At 42.6% G+C, this 26,797-nt stretch overlaps 1 protein-coding gene across 1 annotated transcript in view; it reads left to right on the forward strand.

Moving 5' to 3' along the window:
* Nucleotides 1–26,797, forward strand: part of LOC124709006 (O-acyltransferase like protein-like) — a 204,737-nt gene that overhangs the window by 120,958 nt on the left and 56,982 nt on the right. Inside the window, exons 5-6 of the mRNA XM_047240639.1 lie at nucleotides 11,823–11,905; nucleotides 15,646–15,842. Of these exons, the coding sequence (XP_047096595.1) occupies nucleotides 11,823–11,905; nucleotides 15,646–15,842 (280 nt within the window). The remainder of the gene's footprint in view (nucleotides 1–11,822; nucleotides 11,906–15,645; nucleotides 15,843–26,797) is intronic.

Below are 26,797 nucleotides of genomic sequence, written 5' to 3' on the forward strand. Positions count from 1 at the left end.
CCGAGCAGTCTAGGGCGCCTTGCCACGGTTCGCGCAGCTAGGCCTAGGGACCGATGACCTCAGCAGTTTGGTCCCATAGGAACTTACAACAAATTTCCAATAATTTCGTTAGAGGAGCGTCATACTACTTCCATAGCAGACTATGGGCAACGTTCGTTTCGGATGTGCCATGACATGTACATGACGACGAAGCTTTTGAAATAATTTGTTCGCCACCTTGATAATTACCTAAATAACCGAAAAAAGCACTTCGTCATCAGGCCACATGTGGCCCACCGGGACCATCCGACCGCCGTGGCATCCTCAGTTGAGAATGCGGATAGGAGGGGCGTGTGGTCAGCACACCACGCTCTAAATAACTGAAAGCAGGATGATAATTGTGCGGGAAACCCAAAAGATAGTTCTCTGGTTCCTCGTGGTAATTGTGACGTGTAATACTAATTCTATTATTTGTCTGCGAAATAAGCCTATCAGTTTATATGACTTCTTAACTAAACGAGTTATCAGAATTGTAAACCTGGTGATGTGTCACTCATTCATACTCCAGTGGCACCTTACAACTTGTGTTTGCCATTGACACACTCTTTTCCCTTGAGATGGTCTCCGCAACGGGTATGAGACGTTGCTTCTAAGGCATACCCCTCTCTCTCTGTCTGTCTCTCTCTCTCTCTCTCTCTCTCTCTCTCTCTCTCTCTCTCTCTCTCTCTCTCCTTCTCTCTTTTCCTCCTCCTCCTCCTCCTCCTCCTCCTCCTCCTCTCCTCATCCTCTTTTTTACACCCCTCCCTTCCGATGACGACCATCTTGAGTCAGACATTGTTGAAATAGACATCCTGATCCATTTATTGATGTTCTTGGTAACCTGAATGGGTGGGTCCAAGTCACTATAAGCAAAACATCCACAAAACCTACAAACGTACAGCACTACTTCCGGCCTCAATTGCGCCCTCGACGCACTGCGGTTTAATCGCTTCATTTGGACGTCGGCGCACTCGATGTCTTGCATTTGTTGTCTGTTTGGCTCGTTGAAGAGCCGGTGTGTGCAATAACCTTTTGCCTGATAGCCGTCTCCAGATATCCGTTGCATACAGTGCTCTTCGCTTGGAAACTGGTTGAGATGGACATGTACTCCCTCACAGCAGCAAATCCTGTTGGAGTTAACACCGAAGGTCATCGACAAGGCGTGACCCTCGTCTGCATTCCCTGTTGGTTAGGATCATTTTACTGTATTGCTTCTTAGGTCGTGTTACGTGGCTGCTGTCTAACATCCCTGAAAATTGTCATCCAAACTTTCTTCTCTTCTTCTTCCCCTTCGTCGTCATTGTTGTCCTCTTCATATACACGGTAGTTTTAATTTATAGTCCACATCATATGAATATCTTTTACATTTTCCGTTCTGAAATTAGCTACTGTTTCCGATAACTCAAATCACTGTCAGTTCAAGTTCGCCGGCACCGTAGACTGCAATGAGGCACCATAGGCTAGACAGTGTTCTGGGTGTGCGAGGGCAGTTACAGCCATGGACTGTGCGGCTAGTCCCGGCGGAGGTTCGAGGCTTCCCTGGGGCATGGGTGTGTGTGTTTGTCCTTAGGATAATTTAGGTTAAGCAGTGTTTAAGCTTAGGGACTGATGACCTTAGCAGTTAAGTCTCATGAGATTTCACACACATTTGGACATTTCGTGCGAGGGCGGGACGGGAGGGAGACATTGTTAGCAAGCTTGTGAATCCATGGAACTCAAATTCGTTTCACAGGTGCAGTGCTACTGCCAGTTGAATCCAGCGTTTCCAGATAGACAAAGGTTTTCCGCGACATCGAATATATGGCCACTTTTACGACTGATAAGAATTTTACATCAAACACTGGACATTTTTATGTTTATTTCGAGTATAAGACGCACCTGAATTTTGGAGGCAATTTTTTGAAGAAAAACGTGTCTTATAGTCCGTAAATTACGATTTAAAAAGTCAGTCAGTCCTGTGTAGACTGTAACCAGCTTTACACAGCTGTTTCGCAGGGAAGTATGTCAAGTAGGCGAAGAATGCCTATACCTTCGTCCACTCTTAATTTACACAGTACTGTCAATGGTAACGTGACAATAAATATGAGAACTTGGTCAAATGTCTTCGAAAAACGAAACCTTCCTGAGAAAGTACTTACTTTCTTTACATTTGTTACGGTTATTCAGTGCGTCACAAAAGTAAAAGTCAAGTCGTATGGCATGAGTGGCTGAGACCCAGAGGAAATAACACTGCGGAGGTTCTGACGTAAATACGGCCGCCTAGCGTATATGCATATGTGCATTACGGTCAAGTCTGGAAAGTTGCCTACACACTAGGTAAGTCGAACTCTGAGTGCAAACCTCATTTGATCCGATTAAACGCAGTTTATCCGTTTATTGTCATCGCTCAATCACATAGGACACTTCTTAGCTGATCTCCTTCGCACCCTTTTTCGGTTGCTTTAGCATTATTCATCAGAATGAAGGCGTCGCACTCGCGCTAGTAACTTTTTTTATATTCTAAAGATTGATCAGTTACGAGAAGGTCTCGCGCACTTTTGTTCCGTACGGAATTGTGTGTGTAGGCAGTTCAGCCATTCGGGGAATGCAGAATCGCCGCGCAGAGTGCCCGCGCGGTTAGAGGCTCCATGTCACGGATTGCGGGGCCCCTCCTGCCTGAGGTTAGAGTCCTCCCTCGGGCATGGGTGTGTGTGTGTTGTTCTTAGCATAAGCTAGTTTAAGTAGTATGTAAGTCTAGGGACTGACGACTTCAGCAGTTTCGTCCCTTAGGAATTCACACACATTTGAACATTTGAATTCAGGATCTTGGTGATTTTTGCCTGTTATCGATATTGATACTGGTAAATGCCCTTCCCAGAGATTCCAAGAGAAAGAGACAGTTTTAATTTTAAGTTCAAAGTCGGATAAAAAACAGAGAAAAAATTATTTTTAATGATATAATTACACTTTCACAATTTGCAGAATTTTTCCTTTGGTTGTAGTGTGAAACCTTGCTTCTTGCCAAATTTCGTGATGCTAGGTCGGTGGTTCCCAACCTGTGGGTAATTACCCCCTGAGGGGTGGAATGCAATTTTCTGAGGGATAAAATCTAAATTATTCGATTCTATTTCAGTCACGAAACTAAATTATTTTCAAAAGATCATTACAATTATCACAGTCCACCCACTACACACATATATTATGCTTCATTCCGTACATCGGCGATGATAAAAGTGAGACATACGCGTAACAAAGCTAAATACTCAAGAAAATGAGTACCTGAAATAGTCCAGAAATTGATTCATTACTCGCTTCGAAACAAGTAAATTAATTAATAGGCAGCACGACACAGCAATAATTACATAAGGGCTATTGTAGTGCTGTATACAGTTTTATTATTATTATTATTATTATTATTATTATTACTATTATTACTAGAGTGGTTAGACACAAACCGTTAACAGCCTGAGGTCGTCCAATTTTTGGCAGTTCAGGAGTAAGGAGGGCAGCAATGATATAATTTACGAAGATTAGTGCACACATCTGAACTCGTTTGATTTTAAATGGGATTGCAGTGTACTGGCAAAGCTACTGCCGCAGTGGAAAGGAGTAACGCAGGAAAGCCTGTTTTGTAACAAGTGTGTACACTGACTGTGCATAGTCTTTCTTTTCTGAGGAGTTTTGGGTAGCACTTGCGATGCACCACGAATTCCTTCGCCATTCATTCTAACAAACACGCACATGTCTCTCATCAGTTTAAAAACAAAAGTGTACCAAGAAAAGTCTTTCATCCTACAATTTAGTTAGGTCCTGAAGTTGGTGATAATGTGGGGAGGGTCGGGGTAACAAATGTCAGGAGGGGGGGAGTCTAAAGTCACTTTAGACACTATCATGTATATATACTGTAGTGTATATATAACCATCGCTTGTTAGGGTTCCGTACCTCAACCAACAAAGACAGAACCCTTACAGGATCACTTCGTTGTCCGTCTGTCTACCTGTCTGTCTGTCTGTCTGTCAAAATCCTGTTTCTCAGGAAGAGGTAGACGTATCAAGTTGAAACTTTCGTCACATTGCCGATGTGGTATATGCAATCAAAAGATAAGGGGGAAGCGGAGTACTAGCTAACGTCTGATTGCACTCAGGGTAATGGTCTAAGAAAGGCTGGGAACCTCTGTAAATGTAAGTCAATGGGAAGTGTGCTGTAGATTTTGATGAGTGAGTTTGCGAGTATCAAAGTGTGTGATAAAGCGCCTTATCTTTTGATTGCATATACCACATCGGCAATGTGACGAAAGTTTCAACTTGATACGTCTACCTCTTCCTGAGAAACAGGATTTTGACAGCCGGACAGACAGACAGACAGACAGACAGACAGACAGGTAGACAGACGGACAACGAAGTGATCCTGTAGGGGTTCTGTCTTTGTTGGTTGAGGTACGGAACCCTGACAAGCGGTGGGTTATATATACACTACAGTATATATGCATGATAGTGTCTAAAGTGACTTTAGAGGGGACTAGACGCCAAAGGAAACCCTAATGTGTTCTGTTCAACGATCGACCTACAAGATATAATTAGAAATGGAAGCTCAGAGCAGCGGCGTTTGCGTAGAGTTGCCAGTGCTGCCAAACAAGAAACACTTCGTGAAATAACCACAGAAATAAATATGGGTCGTATGATGAATGTATCCGTTAGGACTGTAGGGCGAAATTTGGCGTTAATGGACTATGGCAGCAGACGACCGTCGCGAGTGCCATTGCTGACAGTACAGCATCGCCTGCAGCGCCTCTCCTGAGCTCGTGACGATATCGATTGGGCACTAGATGTCTGGAAAACCGAGGCCTCGCTCGACAGACGAGTCCCGGTTTCAGACGGTAAGAGCCGATGGTGCGGTTAGAGCGTGGCGCTAACCCCATGATGTCTAAACACACGTTATCAACAAGGCACTGTGCAAGCTGGTTGTGACTCCATAACGGTGTGGGCTGTGTTTACGTGGAACGAACTGGGTCCTCTGGTCCAGGTGAAACGATAATTGATTGGAAATGGTTATGTTCGACTACGTGGAGGCCATTTTCATGGACTTTAGGACTTAACGTTCCCAAACACGTTGCCGGGTCATAGCTGTGCGCGATTGGTTTGCAGAACATTCCAGATAGTTCGAGCGAATGACTTGGCCACCCAGTTCGCCCGACACGAATTCCGTGGAACATTTATGGGACATAATCGAAAGTCAGTTCGTGCACAAAATCCTGAACCGGTAACACATACCACCGCTGCTATAGAAGCAACTTAGCTCAATATTTCTGCAGTGGACTTCCAACGACTTGTCGAGTTGCTGCACTACCCTGGACAAAAGGAGGTTCCACACGATATTAGGAGGTATCCCATGACATCTGTCACCCCACCGTATTATCCTACTTAGACGTGTGTTCTGTGAAATTCACGTCCAAATTTTCGGTCCATCGGGAAGTGGGAAGCTGGAACAGAAGTTAAGAATTGGTGGTAAGTCCTACGTTACTTAAAAACCAACAACAAGAAAGCGGAAAAACCAAACGGCTTCTTCTACTTTCGGAGCACCGAATATAGAACTCAACTCCAATTACAAACGTAATCGAGGTATATCAAGTGATGCCTGTGCAGGTCAGGCCGGTATTACACTATCAAATTTCTTTGTCAAAGATTTGATCAAAGATGTGATCCAGTATTCGGTCCAATATATTTGACAAAGATCTTTGACGTAGCGCTACAAGGGGTATTACACTGTCATCAAATTTTTCGTCAAAGTTCAAGATGGCTGACAACAACTTGTTATTAACCGCAACAGTTCTACGTACTCCAGTTGCATTGTGTGCACATGCGGAAAAGAAGTGGGGGGGAAAAATGGAACCATACATACGAGGTTGACAGTCTTAAATTCCTGGGATTACAACTTGATAATAAATTCAGTTGGGAGGAGCACACCAAGAACTGCAGAAAGGCCTTAACAAATCTGTATTTGCAATTCGAGTGTTAGCAGACATAGGCAACATAAAAATGAAAAAGCTTGCATACTTTCATTCCATAATGTCATATGGGATAATATTTTGGGGTAAATCTTGAAGTCAAACAAAAGTTTTCAAGGTCCAAAAGCGTGTAATACGTATTATTTGTGCAGTAAATTCACGGACCTCCTGCAGAAACCTCTTCAAAGAACTGGGTATACTAACTACTGCCTCTCAGCATATTTACTTCTTAATGAAATTTGTCGTAAATAATATATCTCTTTTTCCAACAAACAACTCAGTTCATACATACAATACCAGGAATAAAAATGATCTGCACAAGGACTTAAAAGCACTTACTTTAGTTCAAAAAGGGGTCCACTATTCAGGAACACTCATATTCAATAATTTGCCTGGAAACATAAAAAATTTAGTTAGAAATAAAGATCATTTTAAAAGGAGCCTGAAAGACTTACTACTGGCCAACTCCTTCTACTCCATTGGCGAAATTTTTAATAGAAACAAATGATGTATTGTATTTATTCATACTATTAGTATTGTTATTTCAGCTTTAAAAAAATCGACATGTTCCACATCCACGAGGATCTCCTCAGCACGGATCTATGGAACGAAAAACTAATCTAATCTGGGTGAAGCCGTGGGTTTTACGACGACATGATAAAAGCATTCAACAAAACTTGTTACGTGAGCTTACAGTGGAAGACGTCAAGTCGTACATCAATTACTTAAGAATGGATGAGCATACATTTCTGTATGTGCTCAATGAAGTGTATCCTCATATCACACAATATTGACTTAAAAATTGCTACATCTTCAGAAGACAGGCTCACTATAACACTCCGATTCCTTGCTACAGGAGAGGGTTATGTTAGGTTAGGTTAGGTCAGGTCAGGTCAGGTCAGGTTAGGTCTCCAATCTTCTTAATCTATTTTTGTATTCAGAGTGCTTCACGTTGTAAAGCGTCTCATCAGCTTCAGACATCTCTCTTAATTTTGTAGTTGTCGGCACACACCTATTGTATTTACCGGCAATGGTTATAAAAACACTACAAACGACAGAACGCTGCAGCGATGCTAGCGCTCCATGTGGTAACATGTCACATTGCAGTGAACAGAAGACAAGCGGTTTCTTTGATCAAATATACAGCGAGGCCCTAGATTTGATCAAATATTGGACGACATTTGACAAAGTCCCTATTACAGTATCAAAAATCTTTGACAAAGATATTGGACAAAGATATTGGACAAAGATATTGGACAAAGAAATTTGATAGTGTAATACCGGCCTTAGCGGAAAAATGAGATGCTCTTTTGTAAAGGGTATGCCAGGAGCAATGGTCAGTCCATCTTCGCTACTGTGAAACACATCTCCTACTGAACAAGCTTCTAAGGTATACATTTTAGAGCCCATGTTTACTGCTTTTTTGCTTAGAATGATCTTGCCTGTCATATCCAAGAATCTTGGCCGTTCCTACTGGGACATCCTGAATATCTTGCAGCTAATGGCTCCTTTTTAACACCACGTAACACAGGCTTCGTATGTCTGGACGCAATTTCTCTGACTCAGATGATGGTTTTTCTCTAATCGAGAAATAGCAGAAACGTTATAAATTTTCAAATGTGGAAGACCTTAAAAATGTAATAAATCCTGCTAGGCCATCTTGGCTGTACAAGGTCTTAGGCTTGATAGGACATAGTTCCTTCGTTTTTGACAGTGTCTCAAGCAAATACGTACACACCTCGACGCTCCGGGCTTCATGACTTGGGATAACAAACGCTCTGGAAGTCATAAATTGCAAGTAAATCTATAGTAACCATTGCAGTGGTAGTAGTGGTGTATTCTGAAACGAGGAGTCACTGTCCATTACGCAAGAACAGCAGAATTTTTGTGCTTGCCTTCTGTAGCAACATTGCGTGACACGAAGAAAGAGGACATTCGTTCTGAACTTCAATTGCTTAGTGAAGAAAACAAGAAACTTTATAACAGAATTCGAAGTGTCGACAACTTCAACACTAGGCTTCGATCACTCTGGAAAACTCATGGCTGTAGATCTTTTCTGACTTTGAAAAACTGAAAAGAAAAGAAAAAAGGTCCATTTTATCTGATTATCTCAAAATTTTTGCAGTTCCTCAAAATGTCAATTATTCTCAATAATCAACAAATGATTAAAATACTTGTTTAAATTGGAACGCCTACAGTTCTTTCGCTCCCTTGGGAAACTTTTCTTGGCACTAAGCACAATTTCTCTTTTTTTTGTGGGGGTAATCAGTCTTCTGACTGGTTTGATGCGGCCCCCAACGAATTCCTCTCCTGTGCCAACCTCTTCATCTCAGAGTACCACATGCAAACTGCGTCCTCAATTATTGGCTGGATGTATTCCAATATCTGTCTTCCTCTACAGTTTTTGCCTTCTGCAGCTCTCTCTAGTATCATGGAAGTTATTTCCTGATGTCTTAACAGTCCTATCGTCCTCTCCCTTCTCCTTGTCAGTGGTTTTTAAATATTTATTTCCTCTCCGATTCTGCGCAGAACCTCCTCATTTCTTACATTATCAGTCCACCTATATTTCAACATTCGTCTGTAATACTACATCTGAAATGCTTCGATTGTCTGTTCCGGTTTCCCCACAATCCATGTTTCACTACCATACAATGCTGTACTCCAGACGTACATTCTCAGAAATTTCTTCTTCCAATTTAGGCCTATGTTAGATACCAGTCGACTTCTCTTGGCTAGGAATTGCCTTTTTGCCAATGGTGGTCTGTTTTTGATTTCCTCCTTACCCCGGCCATCGTGGGTTAATTTTCTGCCTAGGTAGCAGAATTCCTTAATTCCATCTACTTCGTGACCATCAATCCTGCTGTTGAATTTCTCGCTGTTCTCATCCATCTACTTCTCATTACTTTCTTCTTTCTCCGATTTACTGTCGATCTCTATCCTGTACTCATTAGATTGTTTATTTTATTCACCAGGTCATGTAATTCTTCTTCACTTTACATAGAATAACAATGTCATCAGCGAAACGAATCATTTTAATTCCACTCCTTCGTTCTTCGTCGTCCACTCTTAGTTTTGGCTCTTGTACATATTGTCTATTACCCGTCTCTCCCTATAGATTACCCCTATTTTTCTCAGAATTTCGAACATCTTGCACCATTTTACATTCTAGAACGCTTTTTCAAGGTCGACAAATCCTATGAATGGGTCTTGATTTTCCTTTAGTCTTGCTTCCATTATCAACCAGAACGTCAGGATTGCTCGTCTGGTGCCTTTACCTTTTCTAAAGTCAAAATGATCGTCATCTAGTACATACTCAATTTTCTTTTCCATTCTTTTGTATATTATTGTTGTCAACAGTGTGGATGCATGAGCTCTCAAGTTGATTGTGCGATTATTCTCGCACTCGTCAGCTCTTGCAGTCTTCGGATTTGTGTCGATGATATTTTTTCGGAAGTCGGAGGGTATGTCACCAGACTCATGCATTCTACACACCAAGGTGAATAGTCGTTTTGTTAACACTCCCTACAGTGATTTTAGAAATTCTGATGGAAATTTTATCCATCCCTTCTACCTTATTTGGTCTTAAGTCCTCCAAAGCCCTTGTAAATTCTGATTCTAATATTGGACCCCCTACCTAACGTAAATAGACTCCTATTTCTTGTTCTCTTGTATCAGACGAGTATTCCTCCTCATAGAGGCTTTCAATATACTCTTTCCACTTATCCACCCTCTCCTCTGTATTTAACAGTGGATTTCCCGTTGCGCTCTTAATGTTACCACCCTTGCTTTTAATTTCGCCGAAGGCTGTTTCGACTTTCCGTATGCTGAGACAGCCCTTCTGATAATCATTTCTTTTTCGATGTCTTCACATTTTAATGCAGCCATTTCGTCTTAGCTTCCCTGCACTTCCTGTTTATTTTATTTCTCAGCGACTTGTATTTCGGTATTCCTGAATTTCCCTGAACATTTTTGTACTTCCTCCATTCCTGGATCAGTTGAAGTATTTCTTCTGTTTCTTCTCAGTTACTTCCTTTGTACCTATGTTTTTGTTAGCAACTTCTGTGATCGCCCTTTTTAGAGATCTTCATTCATTTTCAACCGTACTGCCCACTGAGCTATTCCTTATTGCTGTATCTATAGCCTTAGACTACTTCAAGCGTATCTCGTCATTCCTTAGTACTTCCGTATCCCATTTCTTTGCGAATCGTTTCTTCCTGAGTATACTCTTAAACTTCAGCCTACTCTTCATCACAACTACATTATGATCTGAGCCTATATCTGCTCCAGGGTAAACCTTATAATCCAGTACCTGATTTCGGAATCTCTGTCTGAATATGGTGTAATCTAGCTGAAATCTTCGCTTACCATCCGTCCTTTTCCAAGTATACCTCCTTTCTTGTGATTCTTGAACAGAGTATTCGCTATTACTAGCTGAAACTTGTTACAGAACTCAGTCTTTCTCCTCTCTCATTTCTTGTCCCGTGCCCATATTCTCCTGTAAACTTTTCTTCCACCCTTTCACATAGAACTGCGTTCCAGTCCCCCATAACTATTAATTTTCATCTCCCTTTACGTGCTGTATTATTCTTTCAATATCCTCATATACTTTCTCTCCCTCTCTTAATCTTCAGCATGCGACGTCAGCATGTGTACATGAACTGTCGTTGTCCTTGTCGATTTGCTGTCGATTCTGATAAGAACAATTGTATCAGTGAACTGTTCACAGTAACTCACTTTCTGCCCTATCTTACTATTCATAACGAATCGTAGTCCCATTATACCATTTTTGCTGCTGTTGGTATTACCCTATACTCATCTGACCAGAAAACCTTGTCTTCTTTCAATTTCACTTCACTGACCCCCAATTTTTCTAGATTGAGCATTTGCATTTCCCTTTTCAGATTTTGTAGCTTTCCTACCACGCTCAAACTTCTCACATTCCGCGCCCCGACTCGTAGAACGTTATACTTTCGTTAATTATTCAATCTTTTTCTCATGGTCACCTCCCCCTTGGCAGTCCCGGAAGCTTTTGCCAATGGAGAGATCATGACGACACTTTTTTTAATACACGCCTCATGTCCTGTGGATACACGTTACGTGTGTTTAATGCAGTCGTTTCCATTGCCTTCTGCATCCTCATGCCGTTGATCATTGCTGATTCTTCCGCCTTTAGGGGCAGTTTCGCACTTCTAGGACAACAGAGTGCTCTGAACAGCTGTCCGCTCCTCCGCCTTCTTTGAAAAGGCCGAATGAGGGTGAGTTCTCATGCCGGAAGTCTTCGGCCACCAATTAGCTTTCTATCTTTCAAATAAACCCCTTTATTTGCTCACTGCGTTTTTGAAGATGATGATTTTTTTTCAGTCCATAATACTTTTGAAACAATGTCTCCCAGTACAGCATGCAGTAGCTTCTCGGGGTTAGGTCAGCATAGTGGCTACGTATGGAACAGTATGCTACGCCACGGCCAACAGACGTATTTTTCATAGGAGGAGCTTCATGTTGTTCTTATAACAACTGGACTGTACCTGTTAGCACAAATCAATCAAAATTGTTCCTGGGAAGGCGATGCAACTGGAAAAAGAGCTGGTTCTTTCAGGCATATACATATGGTTATTAGGCAGTGTGTATGGCTCATGGGCTAAATTGACACATTGTGCGTGATCCGCACAATTGTGTATCACCATTCTGCAAATTGGAGCTGCAGTATGCAATCAAGAAACGATACATTAAGCAGCTTCAAAAGCTACAGAAGTGTATGCTGATGCTTAAATTTTACTGTAGCGAGATGAGTAACAGGCGGCGTTTTTTGGTGCTTTACAGGTGTCTGGTGGCGCTACTAGCGGCTGTGGTCGTCATTGGAACTGCACTGGATGTTTTTGCCGCAAGGGAGATGCAACCTCCACGTGAGTAGTCTGTTTTGCTGATTATGTGGCAGAAACTTAGTTATCGTTATAACCTGTTTCATAGTTTTCAGAGAGAACCTTACAGTATTCCCAGAGTTACTTTTGAAGGCATAATATCGCTCTTAAAGTTAGTTCCTTTAGTACCATACTTAAGATAAAAATATTGGCAGTATAAAAATTAATACAATCGGGAAGGGTTGACACTAAAATGTAGTCCAATAGTTTTCCGTTATTTTGAATAATTCATATGTGAAGCGCAACTCATCGTGAAAAGTTCCCGTTAATTCAAGTTTATTTCATATCGCCATTGATGTGAATTAGTTAGCTTCTTCAACAAATTCTCTCATTTACAATTACGCTTGAGGTACCTACTTTCATTCTCTCTTTACGAATTCAAAATGCCGTTGATTTCTGACTCTAAAGTCACACCCACCCTCTGATACTTTTATTCGGCAGTACTGAGCAGACATTGATCGCTCCAGATATTATCTATTTCCTGCGTCTTCCCACATGTTCAGAAACTTTAGTAAAGCACTGACGATCCTGAAAGCGAAACCATCACTGTTGCTTATTGTGATATGTGGACCAGAATATTTGCGAGTCTCCCCCTTAGACTCCTTCTCCGCCCTATCAATAGCTTGCATTCTGAGTTAACACTATGGTGCACATAACTAGGGATGAAAGTAACTTTCGCTTAATATGTTACTGCCAAGTAACATAGCTCGATGGAGCTTTGACTATGCATAGAAATAGCTGCTACAGTTCAGCATAGAAATTAGTTGGACATAACAATGAAACGAAGAGAAATGACACTTTTATTCAAATAATTACATTGAGGTCACAGCGATTCATGATGGCCCATTGACGCTACAGAAAGAGGGACGTGGTTCTCCATAAGATGTGAGATCGCTACGGTCGGCAATACTTGTTCTGAAACATATTCCCATGTTAGCCACAAGGTTGCTAAGGAGTTCTTGACCTAGGACGCCACGTTTGTCCACCACCACGGTTGACAGGTGCTAGATGGTGACTGTGGACGTGCAGCAATATGTCTTCCCAACGCATCCCATACGTGCCCGATGGAATTTGAGTCGGGGGAACGACCAGACCGGTCCATTTGCCGCATACCCTCTGGTTCCAAGAGTTCCTCCATCTACGCAGTTCGATGCGGCAGTGCATTGACATCCAGAAACATGAAATCCTGGTCGAACGCACTGCTGAAAAGACGCACATTGGGAACTACTACAGTGTCACAGTAACGTTGACCGGCGGGGATACAGTGTACAAATATACGGAGGTCAGTACCCCAATGCAACATTATTCCACCCCACACCATAACATCTGAACCACCAGAAAATATCATGTTTCATGGATGACAATGCGCGACCGCATCGAACAACGGTGGAGAAGCTCTTGTAATGAGAGATCTTCAGTGGAATGACTGGTCTACCCGTTTCCCCGACTTAGATCCTATACAGCATATGTATAAGGCAGTGACCATCCAGCTGTAGTTAACCGCGCTGGTTGAGGAACGGAAGGCCCCACCACAAGATCTCGTAACCAACCTCGTAGCTGGCTAGCATGGGAGCACGTCGTAGAGCATGCCCTGACTTTTGTGGTGATCACACACTCAGTTAACAACCGTGTCCCACGTTTTATAAAGTCGACGGAACCTTCATGAATTGCAGCTACTTAGGTATAATTGCTATCTTTGAATAAAAGTGTCATTTCTGCTCGTCTAATTGCGTTTACTTTTCGATTACCTTCTGTACTATACGGCAACAGTTCTTCCTATGTATGGTCCAAATTTCATCGAACTCCGCATTCTCTAGTTTCAAAAACTCTGTTTGGAGGGAACGACACAGTGCTGTTGCGAATGTAGGACGATAATATCGCTTATCTAAAACAAAAGAAAAGGAAGAAAAGGGGGAAATGCGGTAGAAGCTTCCTACTCTTGGCGTACAAAATGCATACTAACGAACGCGAGGTCGGTACCAGACTGCAGCGGTGTTTCCTCCAGCAGTGTTTCGTAACACTGAACTACGTGCGTTTCTAATTACGTGGAATCGTTGGCTCCCAGTTTCTTCTCTCACACATTCATTTATGTTTCTTTCCATACTAGAGTTGCGCTCTACCAAAATTACTGATCGGTGGTTTTCGTACAGTACATAAATGACATAGTAAATGGTAGCATTACTCGTTATATTCGTAGCATTGGTAAGAAAAGACACAAAAATACGTGTGAGAGAGAGGAACTGGAAGCGGACGACTTGTTTGTTTGTTTGTTTGTTTGTTTGTCTTGCACACTATTAGAACCGCACATCGTTCAGTGTTAGTCTGTAGTGTGCTTTATATGATAAAATATAAATTTTGCTTCATGAGTAAAAAAAAATTATTACTGCACCTTTCTTTAACCAAAACAATGACTTTTGATACGCCTACACTTTACATGCATAAACACAAAAAGTCTATATAATTATTAATGTAATTTTGTACTAATAGAATTTTCATTATTTTCAAAGATAAGAATTTCCTGTTGTAATTGCTTAGCAGAAACAGAAAATGTTTTATATAAGCTCGACGAAGTATTCAAGTGACGTTTGATATATTCTGTTTTGCAGTTTTTCAGGAAATTGCGTTTTCTGGTGCTATTGGATAAAGCTGTATTTGTTTTTACTTTTACCGCAATGTCCCTCTTTCACGTTACAAATAAAAAGTTTTGGAATACAACCTGAACTGAACAATGACAATTAAATTTTTCTTTGATAATGTTTATTTGTAAGTAACAGACAGGAGGATAACAATGTAGAACAAAAATATTCCACAGGTTACGTGGCCCTTTGTACCGATATATCCACATCCAGTTTCGAGACGGTTGACCAGTTGCACTTTCTGAGGTAACCTAGTAGGGCACTGATCGCATCCGAAAACAAAGCGATTGAAATAGGGTAACGCCTGACACATATGCAACACGCCTAATCTACAGGTAATGCGACTGCGAACTTACTGACCAAACTATGAAAACTACCGTAGATTATGCTTCGTTACGATAGTCTAAGGTAGCCTACGGTAATCAAATTTTTTTGTTTATTTATAGACGCAGTCACATTCCTATGACACTGTCATAACCAGTTTCGGCCATACAATGACCATCTTCAGATTCTAAAAGCGGCATACACTGAACACACGTTGATGCGTTGCCAACGCATGAACCTGTGTTCAGTGTATGCCGCTTTTAGAATCTGAAGATGGTCATTGTATGGCCGAAACTGGTTATGACAGTGTCATAGGAATGTGACTGCGTCTATAAATAAATAAAAATTTTACAAAATAATCAATCACTCACTCCATGGAAAAAATGTCGTTTTTTTCCAAAAGCCTACGGTAGCTTTACAGCTCTGTTCCCTAATCATGCTGTTGGCAATTCTACCATGTACTTAATTTATATATTGCACCAAAAATCACCAAATCATACTTTTGGTTGAAGGCAACATTTCGAGGAGGGCAAAGAGATAACCTGGTCCGCCAACAAACGTTTCGAGTTAATGTTGAGCATTACGTCGCATAATTTGTCTCACGAGCACCAGATGTGTGTGGCTGTGGCCGACATTAGGTTTTCGCTAGACGCCATCTAGGTTCCCGAAAGTGCAACGTTTCAGATCCTGAAGCAGTTTTGCACAGAGTGTAATTGCATGTCGACTTCTCCGTGTGAGGACGTGTGTTTGGGGCGTGTCTTACAGGCTGGCGGCGGGCGGCGTGCGCCTTCTCGCTGCGCGCGTCCTGGAACACCCTCTTCAACGCCGGGGGCGGATCTGGGGGCGGCCGCTTCGAGTCCTTCGACGGGGTGCGGGTGCTGTCCATCCTGTGGATCGTGCTGGGCCACACCTACTACATGACCGCTGTGCAGCCGCTCGTCAACAGCATAGAGATCGCCGATGTGAGTATCTCTGGCCAAGTGGCTGTTGGAACATTACGATTTTATCTTACCGCCTGAAGCACAGGATGCTATGGGCTGTCCTACAAGGATAAAAATAGATCTACCAGATGGTTACAACTGAAGTGCTGCTACTCACGGTCGTCCTCTACGGGCTTTAATGATCGTATGGCAACGAATCTTGGTGGATATGTTAATGGGTTAACGCGAAATCCACTAACACTGAAAAAAAAAAATTAGTTCCAATTTTGGCCACCAGGTGCAAATCTGGCACTGCGAATCCAAGAAAATACGCAAAGAAATGTTTCCATATGTGATGGGTTAGGAAAGGGACATGGGTGGAAATGGTCAAACAAGTGAGAAAGGCATAATATTGATTTTATTATTAACCATTTTACATGAAAACAGGTTTTCCACACAACTGTGCTCTTCTAAAATAAGGACCCACGTGCTGTACCAGAATGTCTCGATAACGTCCAAACATCGCAGTACAGGTCCTGTGGGTGCATTGTATTCAAAGACGGAACCAGAATAAAGATGCTTGTGAAACCACATAGGGAGAATGCAATTGGTCTTCGTGCACAACACGCTGTTTTACAGTACCTCAAATACCGCAGTTCTGTGTATTCACTGCAGGCTATAGTGTAATACGTGCCTTGTCACTGCACAGAATATTGCACGGCCACATGTCATCAACTTCGATCAGTGCCAGAAACCGACGAGTAAATTCAGAACGGTGCTCTGTATCATGATGTTCCAGTCGCTGCATCGTCTGAATCTTGTACTGGTACCAATGTAAAACAAATCGCAAAGTTTTCCGTACTGTTGATATGGTATGAAGTGCACTAGCGCTACCCGGGGTAAACTTTGCATGGTCAGTTACAGGAATAGCGACCTCGTTAAACTTCCGCCGGGTTAGGACGCCTTCCTGTTCCAGGCGCCATATCATGCTCACCAGTATTTATTAGCTCCTGAAATCCATTAAATAACATCGGGTTTCTCCTCAGGCCTTTTAGTCGGTAATAGCCTCTCACTACAGCACTGAAATTGCTGCCGTTCACATAAAACCGTTTCACGAACAGTGCACGGTCTCTCTTCTCGATAGCCGTAGTGTTCATTCACATTATAGCTTGTCAAATGACAGCTTGGATATCATAGCGTTATACAATGTACAGCGCCAGATTTGTGCCTGGTAGCTAAAAATTGAAACCAAATTTTTTCCAGCCTAAATCGATTCGACATTAAGCATTAGCATATCTACCAAGTTTCGCTGCCAAACGATAATTACAGGCCTTACTGGGCCTCTGTTAGTAGCTGCACTTTAATTGTGACCACCTGGTATACTACTAAGCGACTATCACGGAACCCGGGGCCTGAACCGACTTTCAGGTTGCCTGTATAATGGCTTCTAGGGGCAACAAAAATTTGATTTTTATTATTTCGTATGTTTATTTCCAGAAATAAAAAATTTAAAATGCTCTCCTAATCACCTCATTAAGAGGTATAACATTTTCCGAAAGATTAAACACATCAAGACACGAATTACAGTTACAAATTGTGCATGTTCTGAGGCGGCGCAACTAAACGCGAACAAATACACAAAGTACATTTATCCAGTATTTGAATAAGACAGCGCTTAGAGACTTACAAAAGACTTACCACACAAGTTAGAACCCCAATTTTTTCTTCGCTGCCACCGACCACAAAAGGTGGAAGGAGAAAAGTTCGTCGCTTACTAGATTTTTGTTGTTCATGCAGTTAAACTTCAGCATCAGATGTGACTTTTTTTCTTTAGTACTTCTTTACCTCTAACTCTATTCGCAACACATTTCGCAGACAATATCAAAATATAACATTGAATGCACTTGCAAAATTATATGGTTTAGAAGTATGACATCGTAAACACTGATATGCATTAAAAAATGGCTTTTGTTTCGAGCGGAGAGCAAATTACCCAGAATATACTCATCCAGTGTCCGATAACGAGAGCACTTAGAAACTTCCTACAAAGTTTGACACGTTCAGCGCCAAGCCGATTAAACCGGGCTTCCCGTTGAGGCGGCAGTCCCGCGGGCCAGCGATCACTTGGCGTGTGTCATCGCATAAACTGGCGCATACTGATGCGCCTGCTCGGGCGGCAACCCACCTGACGAGCGAGCCGTGCTGGCCACCCAACAAACAGGCGCTACCGTGGAAAATAGCAACTGCTGCCAAAAGCAAAGAAAATGTGAGGACACCACTTGACGGTTGTTGACATTGCTTATAAACAAGCCTTGTCCGGTAACAAGACAACTTCCAAGAGACTATCAGTTATAAGAAGTCACACTTATGTAAGCAGGGACTAGTTTTCACAGCGACTGTTTTTGAAAAGCTCAGATGCCCATCGTAGCAAAATTGTCGCGAGGAGAAGACAGTGATTATTAGAGTTCGTTATTTGTACCACGGGAACGTCGCCGTGTAATGCGGTTGCCATCATTCGACAGTGATGATCCGTCTGATGTTTCAGTAAGGGATCAAAGCACGTGATAAGAACCTCGGGGCAATCAGCCGATTATGTCCAATTTACGAGAGCCCACGATGCCAAAGTCAGTGACTTCTTGTCACAGATAATGTACTTGAACATTTCAGCAAATATATATAGTGGGTTCCAACAAACAAGGATGAAATAAAGCCGTTGTTTGGACTGATTTTGAGGAAGGAATTCGTGAAACTTCCATCCATACATTTATATTGGCTCCAAGATCCAACGTTTATTGAAACATTCCTGCTAAAAGTAATGAGCAGAAATCGTTTCGAAATTCTGTTGAGAATGCTCCATTTCACAGAAAATACGAAAGTTGATGCTTCAGATCTTCTCTCAAAAGTTCAGTTCATCATCGATGAACTGAATAAAGATTTAAGGAAACATTGTGATCCTGCCGAAATACTATGTATCAACCAGTCTACAAAACCGTACCAAGAACGGATCACATTCAGGCAATATTTGAAACAAAAGAGACTGAGATATAGCATCGAAATGTTTAAATTGTGCTGCGATGATGAATATTGCTACAGTTTTCTGATTTACACTGGCGAAGTACATGATAAAGAAAGTACCAAACATTTGGTTACTATTCGTCGACTAAATCGCAAGCCAATTCCCAAAAGAATTGTAATCACCAAACTAAAACGCGGGGAATTAACTGAAAAAGAGAATGCTCAAGAAATTACCTTCTGAAATGGAAAAAGGGACGTTTTGTTTCCGCCAACGGAAACGAAAAACGTGACCACCAAAAGAGGGTTTTATCGAAAACCAAAAGTTGTTACTGCATATAATAAGGGAAAAATTACTGTTAATCTTTCTGATCAGATGAGTGCATATAGCAGTCCATTAAGAAAGATAGATAGAATTTGATCTTTTTTTGAATACCGCTGTATTGAATGCTTTGTATATATTCCAAGATGCGACGGGTTAGGAAATGTCAATCATAGTATTTCAGAAATAATTGACAGAGGCGTTCACACGGCATTCACTTGAAGGAACTCCAGTCAGTAAGGATACCACAAGCAGCAAACACCAGCTGCAAACAAAGGAAGGAAAGGAACATAAAGTGGGTGGATATTGTTTTGCATGATGAAAGTCAAACACAAAAACAGACGGTCGCAGTGCAGCTAGAAATTTACGAAAATTACCCTGCCAAGTCCAGGGGCTGACGCCGCCACAACGAAGAGTCCACTGTCGCATGGGACCGATGGCGTACTGAACGCGATAAGCTTAGTTTTCTAAACTTTCTCTTGCTTACATGCTTAACGTCAAATATTTAACACAGTAACTCATTTGTAAAGTTATCAGGAGTCTGAAACTGTTTTATACATGGTAGTTTGATTCTTTACGGAATCCGAGGTTTACTGGTTGATATATATGCGATAATCTGCGAGGTATCGGAGGTACTTGTTGAAACACACTCAAACAAATTGAACGTGATTGTAAATTAACAGAAGGTTACTATTTTGTCTGTTTCACTATGCAATGAATTTTCCAAGAAGCTACACTCCTGGAAATTGAAATAAGAACACCGTGAATTCATTGTCCCAGGAAGGGGAAACTTTATTGACACATTCCTGGGGTCAGATACATCACATGATCACACTGACAGAACCACAGGCACATAGACACAGGCAACAGAGCATGCACAATGTCGGCACTAGTGCAGTGTATATCCACCTTTCGCAGCAATGCAGGCTGCTATTCTCCCATGGAGACGATCGTAGAGATGCTGGATGTAGTCCTGTGGAACGGCTTGCCATGCCATTTCCACCTGGCGCCTCAGTTGGACCAGCGTTCGTGCTGGACGTGCAGACCGCGTGAGACGACGCTTCATCCAGTCCCAAACATGCTCAATGGGGGACAGATCCGGAGATCTTGCTGGCCAGGGTAGTTGACTTACACCTTCTAGAGCACGTTGGGTGACACGGGATACATGCGGACGTGCATTGTCCTGTTGGAACAGCAAGTTTCCTTGCCGGTCTAGGAATGGTAGAACGATGGGTTCGATGACGGTTTGGATGTACCGTGCACTATTCAGTGTCCCCTCGACGATCACCAGTGGTGTACGGCCAGTGTAGGAGATCGCTCCCCACACCATGATGCCGGGTGTTGGCCCTGTGTGCCTCGGTCGTATGCAGTCCTGATTGTGGCGCTCACCTGCACGGCGCCAAACACGCATACGACCATCATTGGCACCAAGGCAGAAGCGACTCTCATCGCTGAAGACGACACGTCTCCATTCGTCCCTCCATTCACGCCTGTCGCGACACCACTGGAGGCGGGTTGCACGCTGTTGGGGCGTGAGCGGAAGACGGCCTAACGGTGTGCGGGACCGTAGCCCAGCTTCATGGAGACGGTTGCGAATGGTCCTCGCCGATACCCCAGGAGCAACAGTGTCCCTAATTTGCTGGGAAGTGGCGGTGCGGTCCCCCACGGCACTGCGTAGGATCCTACGGTCTTGGCGTGCATCCGTGCGTCGCTGCAGTCCGGTCCCAGGTCGACGGGCACGTGCACCTTCCGCCGACCACTGGCGACAACATCGATGTACTGTGGAGACCTCACGCCCCACGTGTTGAGCAATTCGGCGGTACGTCCACCCGGCCTCCCGCATGCCCACTATACGCCCTCGCTCAAAGTCCGTCAACTGCACATACGGTTCACGTCCACGCTGTCGCGGCATGCTACCGGTGTTAAAGACTGCGATGGAGCTCCGTATGCCACGGCAAACTGTCTGACACTGACGGCGGCGGTGCACAAATGCTGCGCAGCTAGCGCCATTCGACGGCCAACACCGCGGTTCCTGGTGTGTCCGCTGTGCCGTGCGTGTGATCATTGCTTGTACAGCCCTCTCGCAGTGTCCGGAGCAAGTATGGTGGGTCTGACACACCGGTGTCAATGTGTTCTTTTCTCCATTTCCAGGAGTGTATTTTCAATAATGTAACTACATTATTGTTGATGGTTTGAAGACCTGCACGCTGGTTTATTTCGTACTTGGCTCTTTATCATTTCATAACTACAGCAACACACACTCATTTAAACTTGCTTGTTCCCCCTGTAACGGCGTTAATCACAACACTTCCTTCCCTCGGGTTGTGCCCCATCAACCGATCCGATCTTTTCCTCATGTTATCACACAAATTTCATCCCTCTACAATTACATTTAGTACCTACTCATTAATAATCAATATAACCGTTTACTGAGCACCACATTTCGGAAGCTTCTGATTCCTTTTTGTTTGAATAGTTTAACGTTCGTGATTCACTTTCGTAGTCAGTTAAACTTCAAATATCTTCCTGGCGCTGAAATTAATATTGTGCGTTAATTTTTTTCTTATTTCCTCTCCCTGAATTTTAACTCCCTTTCCAAATTTGTCCCAAGTTCCGTTACTGCTTGTACAGTGTAGAAATGGCTACAATACTGCCTTAACGTCCTCTTATCTGCTGCTTGCCATTCATGTCCTTCGTCTATTGTAACTCCAGTCTGATTTCAGTTCGAGTTGTAGACAGCCTTTTAAACCCGTATTTCATCTATTCTACCATCTGAATTTTAAGTAGTTTATTTAGCTTAATATTGTCGAAAACTAAAACTAAACTCCCCGCGAACAGGCCACGAAGGCCCAACGTTACCGACCAGCTGCCGTGTCATCCTCAGCCCACAGGCGTCTCTGGATGCGGATATGAAGGGGCATGTGGTCAGCACACCGCTCTCCCAGCCGTATGTCAGTTTCCGAAACCGGAGCCGCTACTTCTCAGTCAAGTAGCTCCTCAGTTTGCCTCACAAGGGCTGAGTGCACCCCGCTTGCCAACAGCGCTCGGCAGACCGGATGGTCACCCATCCAAGTGCTAGCACAGCTCGACAGCGCTTAACTTCGGTGATCTGAAGGGAACTGTTGTTACCACGGCGGCAAGGCTGTTGGCTAATATTGTCGAAAGCTTTCCCTTAATCTATAGATGCCATAAATTCGTTTCTTTCTTCAGTGTCTTCAACATAATCAGGATACATTAGCAGGAACAGGACAGGTTAATATCTCTAACAATAATTCAGTTTTCCACCTTGCCTGTATTACGAGCATTTCTACTCCACTCCTATACTCCGCAAGCCACCTGGATTTGGCGAAGGGTGCTTCTAGTCCATCTCCCCCCCCCCCCCCCTCTTCCTATCACTGTCCCATGTCCCATTCATGAATGGCACGTGGAAAGAATGATTGTTGGGAAGCCTCTACTTTAGCTCTAATTTCTCGAATTTTCTCGGATTCGTCATTTCGAGTGTCTTATACGTGAGGAAACAACTCTCCAGACAATGAACTGCTTTTGCCATTGTGCCATTTAGCTTACTTGTAACAACTACATCTGTCATTTAAATACACACGTGTTACGAGTAATACCTCGAAAGTGCCGCAATTGATTGTGTGAAGTTAAATTACTGCGATCGCAATAAGTCAAGATGGAAAATGGAATCGGCTTTAAATTTTATAACTGTAGCTCCACATACGAAAAGAACTTACTGCCAATATCTCAGTCCAAGAACGGCCATTAATTTTCTCTCCCTTCCCAGAGTGGTTCCTCCAAAAAAAGCTATGACCTATATCCGCCACCAACCTTATTCAAATGGGTTAAGGCCCCGATGTTCCTTCCTCTTGTGGAATATTGCTGCACGGTGTGCGATCCTTATCCGATAGGATTGACGGAGGACATCGACAGAGAAGGGCAGCTGGTTTTGTATAATCTCACAACATGAAAGATAGTTGCACGGGTTGATATTCGAGTTAGGGTGGCAGTTATTAAAACAAGGGCGTTTCTCGTTGCGACCGGATCTTTTCAAGAAATTTCAATCACCAACTTTCTCCTCCGAATGCGAAAACAGTTTGTTGACTTTGACCTAAACAGGAAGAAATGACAAGTCTTAATTAAGATAAATCAGTGCTCGCAAGGAAAAGCTTAAGTGTTCGTTTTTTCCCAGGTGCTGTTAGAGAGTGGAACGGTAAAAAAATAATCCGAAAGTGGCTCGATTAACCCTCTACCAGACACTTACGTGTGAATGCGGGTTAGTGGTGTGTGTGTGTGTGTGTGTGTGTGTGTGTGTGTGAGAGAGAGAGAGAGGGGGGGGGGGTAATTTCATCATGAGTCTGTTCCTTCATATAAACAGCGTAAAGCAGTGGTACAGTGGCTTCACGATGTTACCGCAACACGTGCACATTTTCTGAGAAGCGAGTGCGTCTCACTGTCGCACAGAAACTTTCGTTCCCTAGCAATGTAGTTGTCTCGCAGTCTGTCACGCAACTATACGAAGGTGTTCCAAATCTGCCATCCGGTAAATGTTCGTGCGTGATGCTCATACTCTATCCACGCCTCCAACCCGTGTTCAGCTTCAGTTCTCAACACCGACCGAGGTAGCGCATTGATCACAACGGATCACCCATCGGGCGTTATGACGGTCGCTAGAGATCACTTCCAGTCAAATTCCATCAATAGCGTTGTATCTAATTCCATTATGTGTTCCGCAGTAACGTGTGCACCAGAAATAAAAGAATGAATGTTTGCAACTGCAAGTAATGCCTTGAAGTCGATCTCATGAGGTAAATAATTCTCGCCACATCCATTGCTTGTTTCGTTTTTATATCTTGTCGCAGCCACATGACCCCCACAACGCTCCAGTCAGTTAATACACGTGTACCATCTGATGAACCGCTAGACGAACCAGTCACAGTAAATAAAAACTGAAGATTCGGAAAAGGCGACTAGTTGCAGTTACTTCTGGAAACCTTTAAATCCTATGGCGTTTCTTTGTCACTAATAAAGTAGACGTCAGTGGACGTTGTACTTTCAGGTCCTCCGCGATCGCCTGAAATAGTAAAAAATTAGAGATGGTAATGAACAGTCTGTTAAACGAGCTCAGCTATGTACGCACCATTTCTGGGCTCAAATTTCTGTTCGAAGAGGTCAAATGCATCGTCAGTATCCACAATTTGTTAATTTTCGTCCTGTAGCAGACATCCTAGACTACCGATTTTACTTTCAAGCATTAATTTTATTTTAATACTGAGTGTGGGAGCAGTTAAGAAAAAATGTTCTTAATACCGTATTTTGTGTCCAAACATTAAAGGAAAAATGCATATGACTCAGTTCTTATGGCACCAAGCTGTGCATTGGTGCTATAAACCTAGTCTAGTTAATCGATCCGTTGCAGAGATTGGGCACGTCCTTAAGCGTAAAGCTTGCTTTCTGTATGGTCGACAGAGTTGGCGCAGTGGTTAGCATACTGAAATCGCATTCGAAAGGGCATCTGTTCAAACCCGCATCCCGCTGTTGCTATATTTTCCGTGATTTTCCTAAATCGGATAAGTCAAACGCCGGGATGGTTTCTTCGAAAGGGCACGGCCGCTTTTCTTCTCCTTCCTTCCTTAATCCGAGCTTGTGCTTCGTCGGTAATGACTTCGATGTCGGCGGGACGCCTCCTTCCCTCTTTCTCCTCCTCCTCCTCCTCCTCCTCCTCCTCGCTTTCGATATGAAGCATTCGAACCCGGGAATAGAGTAAGATATGAATTTCTCTCCTGGTTCCGAGTGACCTCTGGCGGAGGATTGTGAAGTTACATAGTTCACGCTGCAGTCGCTAGATGGCGCGCACGTCTCGGAAAGCGCAGAAGCCTTCGATACGCCTGCGTGAATGGGTCTAGACCTCATACGGGCAAGAACGCCGATTATCACGAGGAAGGCTACGTGTTCGGAACGGAGGCACACATTTTGTATAGGCTTTGACTGATAACGTTCACAGTCAGACTACATAGCTGCTAAGAAATCAGTGAATGAAATACGTCTGATTGCTTCAATGAAAAAGGATAGACATGTATTTTGTCTTTATAGGCTAATAACGTCGGATATGTTCGAATTAAGAAGTGTATTGGAATGAGAAAGCTGCTGACTGAAACCACATTTGATCAATCCTAATCTTATTAAAATCTGAAATAAAATTTTGTCTCGTGAATGTCTCATGAAAAGCGAAAATTTGTACTGGACCAGTATTCCAAACTGGATTTATTGCTTTTAGTGAGCAGTCGCCATAGCCATTTTTTAAAAAATGTATTTCTTTTAGTCACTAGGCTATCTCAGCGTGCCTCAACGCCTGATGAAAATTTTCGCCGTCACCGATGTTTCCTCCTACGACCTCAGAATAGTACAATCAGAGCTTCTCCCACGGGGCGTATGGAGGAATGGTTTTTGAAGAGAACCGTTAACTTACCATGCCATAGGGACTTATACCAGATGCACGGAAACGACGAGAATGATTCATTGTGGCGCATACTTCGTTGGAGTACCGTGTCGTACAAAATTTTTAACATGTTTCTTTTTCAAGAAATTCAAAGTGCTTTTCTTTATTGTTATTTCTTCCGCAATGTTCTCAGTTCAGTTAAATTCTCTTCTGTATTTTCGTAAATATAAACAAATGTTTGTTGTTTGTGAACTCTGATTGATACTGCTGTATCACTGCTTCAACCACATAGCGTACCAGTAATTTAGTTACAACGCTAAACCATGGGACTCGTATTTTCTGCTGAGCACAGTCTTAGTAAATTAATTCTGCTGTGCTTCATTACTGCTGAAAACGATATTTACAACGTCCACATTCGCTTCTGAGGTTTGCTTAGAGATCACAACGGTAATTTTGTACAACATCCGACTACAATTTTCTTATTTCTCTTGACTTTTCGTTTTTGTTTATATTGGCTACGTCATGTATTACGTTACACTTCTGCCTATACTAAAACGACACATTGTTGCCAAGTTCTTTGGCATCTTAATCCTTCCGACTGAGGCTAATGTGTTGTCAATGGCTCTAAATTACTGAACTATAATTCAAAATGACTTCACTGCAAACATTTTTTGCTTTCTTGAAACTCAACTTATCATGCCGAGGAACTATAGATTCTCAATGTATTCAATTGATATTATTATGCTTAGGTCAGAAGTATCAAACATAGAACTGATTATCTGCTACGTCCATCAACTCTAGCTTTCAACACAATAGCGGCACATCTCTCATCTGACATTACGCGTATTTCCTGTATTCTTTGCTCAACGATGAATAATGTTCAGATTCTTAAAGAAGTCAATGATTATAGTAGCTATGATGAACCGGCTGATGTTAGTCAAGGCAGAGATTAAGGCGGGAAACCACATTAGGAGGCTGTTTGACACAGATTTTTTGGGGTGGGAAGAATTAATTAGAATTTAATCAAATTTTGACATCATGTCATTCATATTTCGAACAGTTTTTGTGAATTTTTTTTGAATAATTTCAACCAAAAATAACAGTTACGCTGTGATGTGAGTATAGTTCTCCAATTGCGTGCAGTGTAACCATTCCGGTTTTCATCTGAAATCAAAAAGGTTTTGATTTTACATTGATAACTCATTGTCTAAGAAAATGAACCTC

This window comes from Schistocerca piceifrons, chromosome 7, assembly GCF_021461385.2.
Source record: "Schistocerca piceifrons isolate TAMUIC-IGC-003096 chromosome 7, iqSchPice1.1, whole genome shotgun sequence".
In the NCBI taxonomy this organism is placed as follows: Eukaryota; Metazoa; Arthropoda; class Insecta; order Orthoptera; family Acrididae; genus Schistocerca; species Schistocerca piceifrons.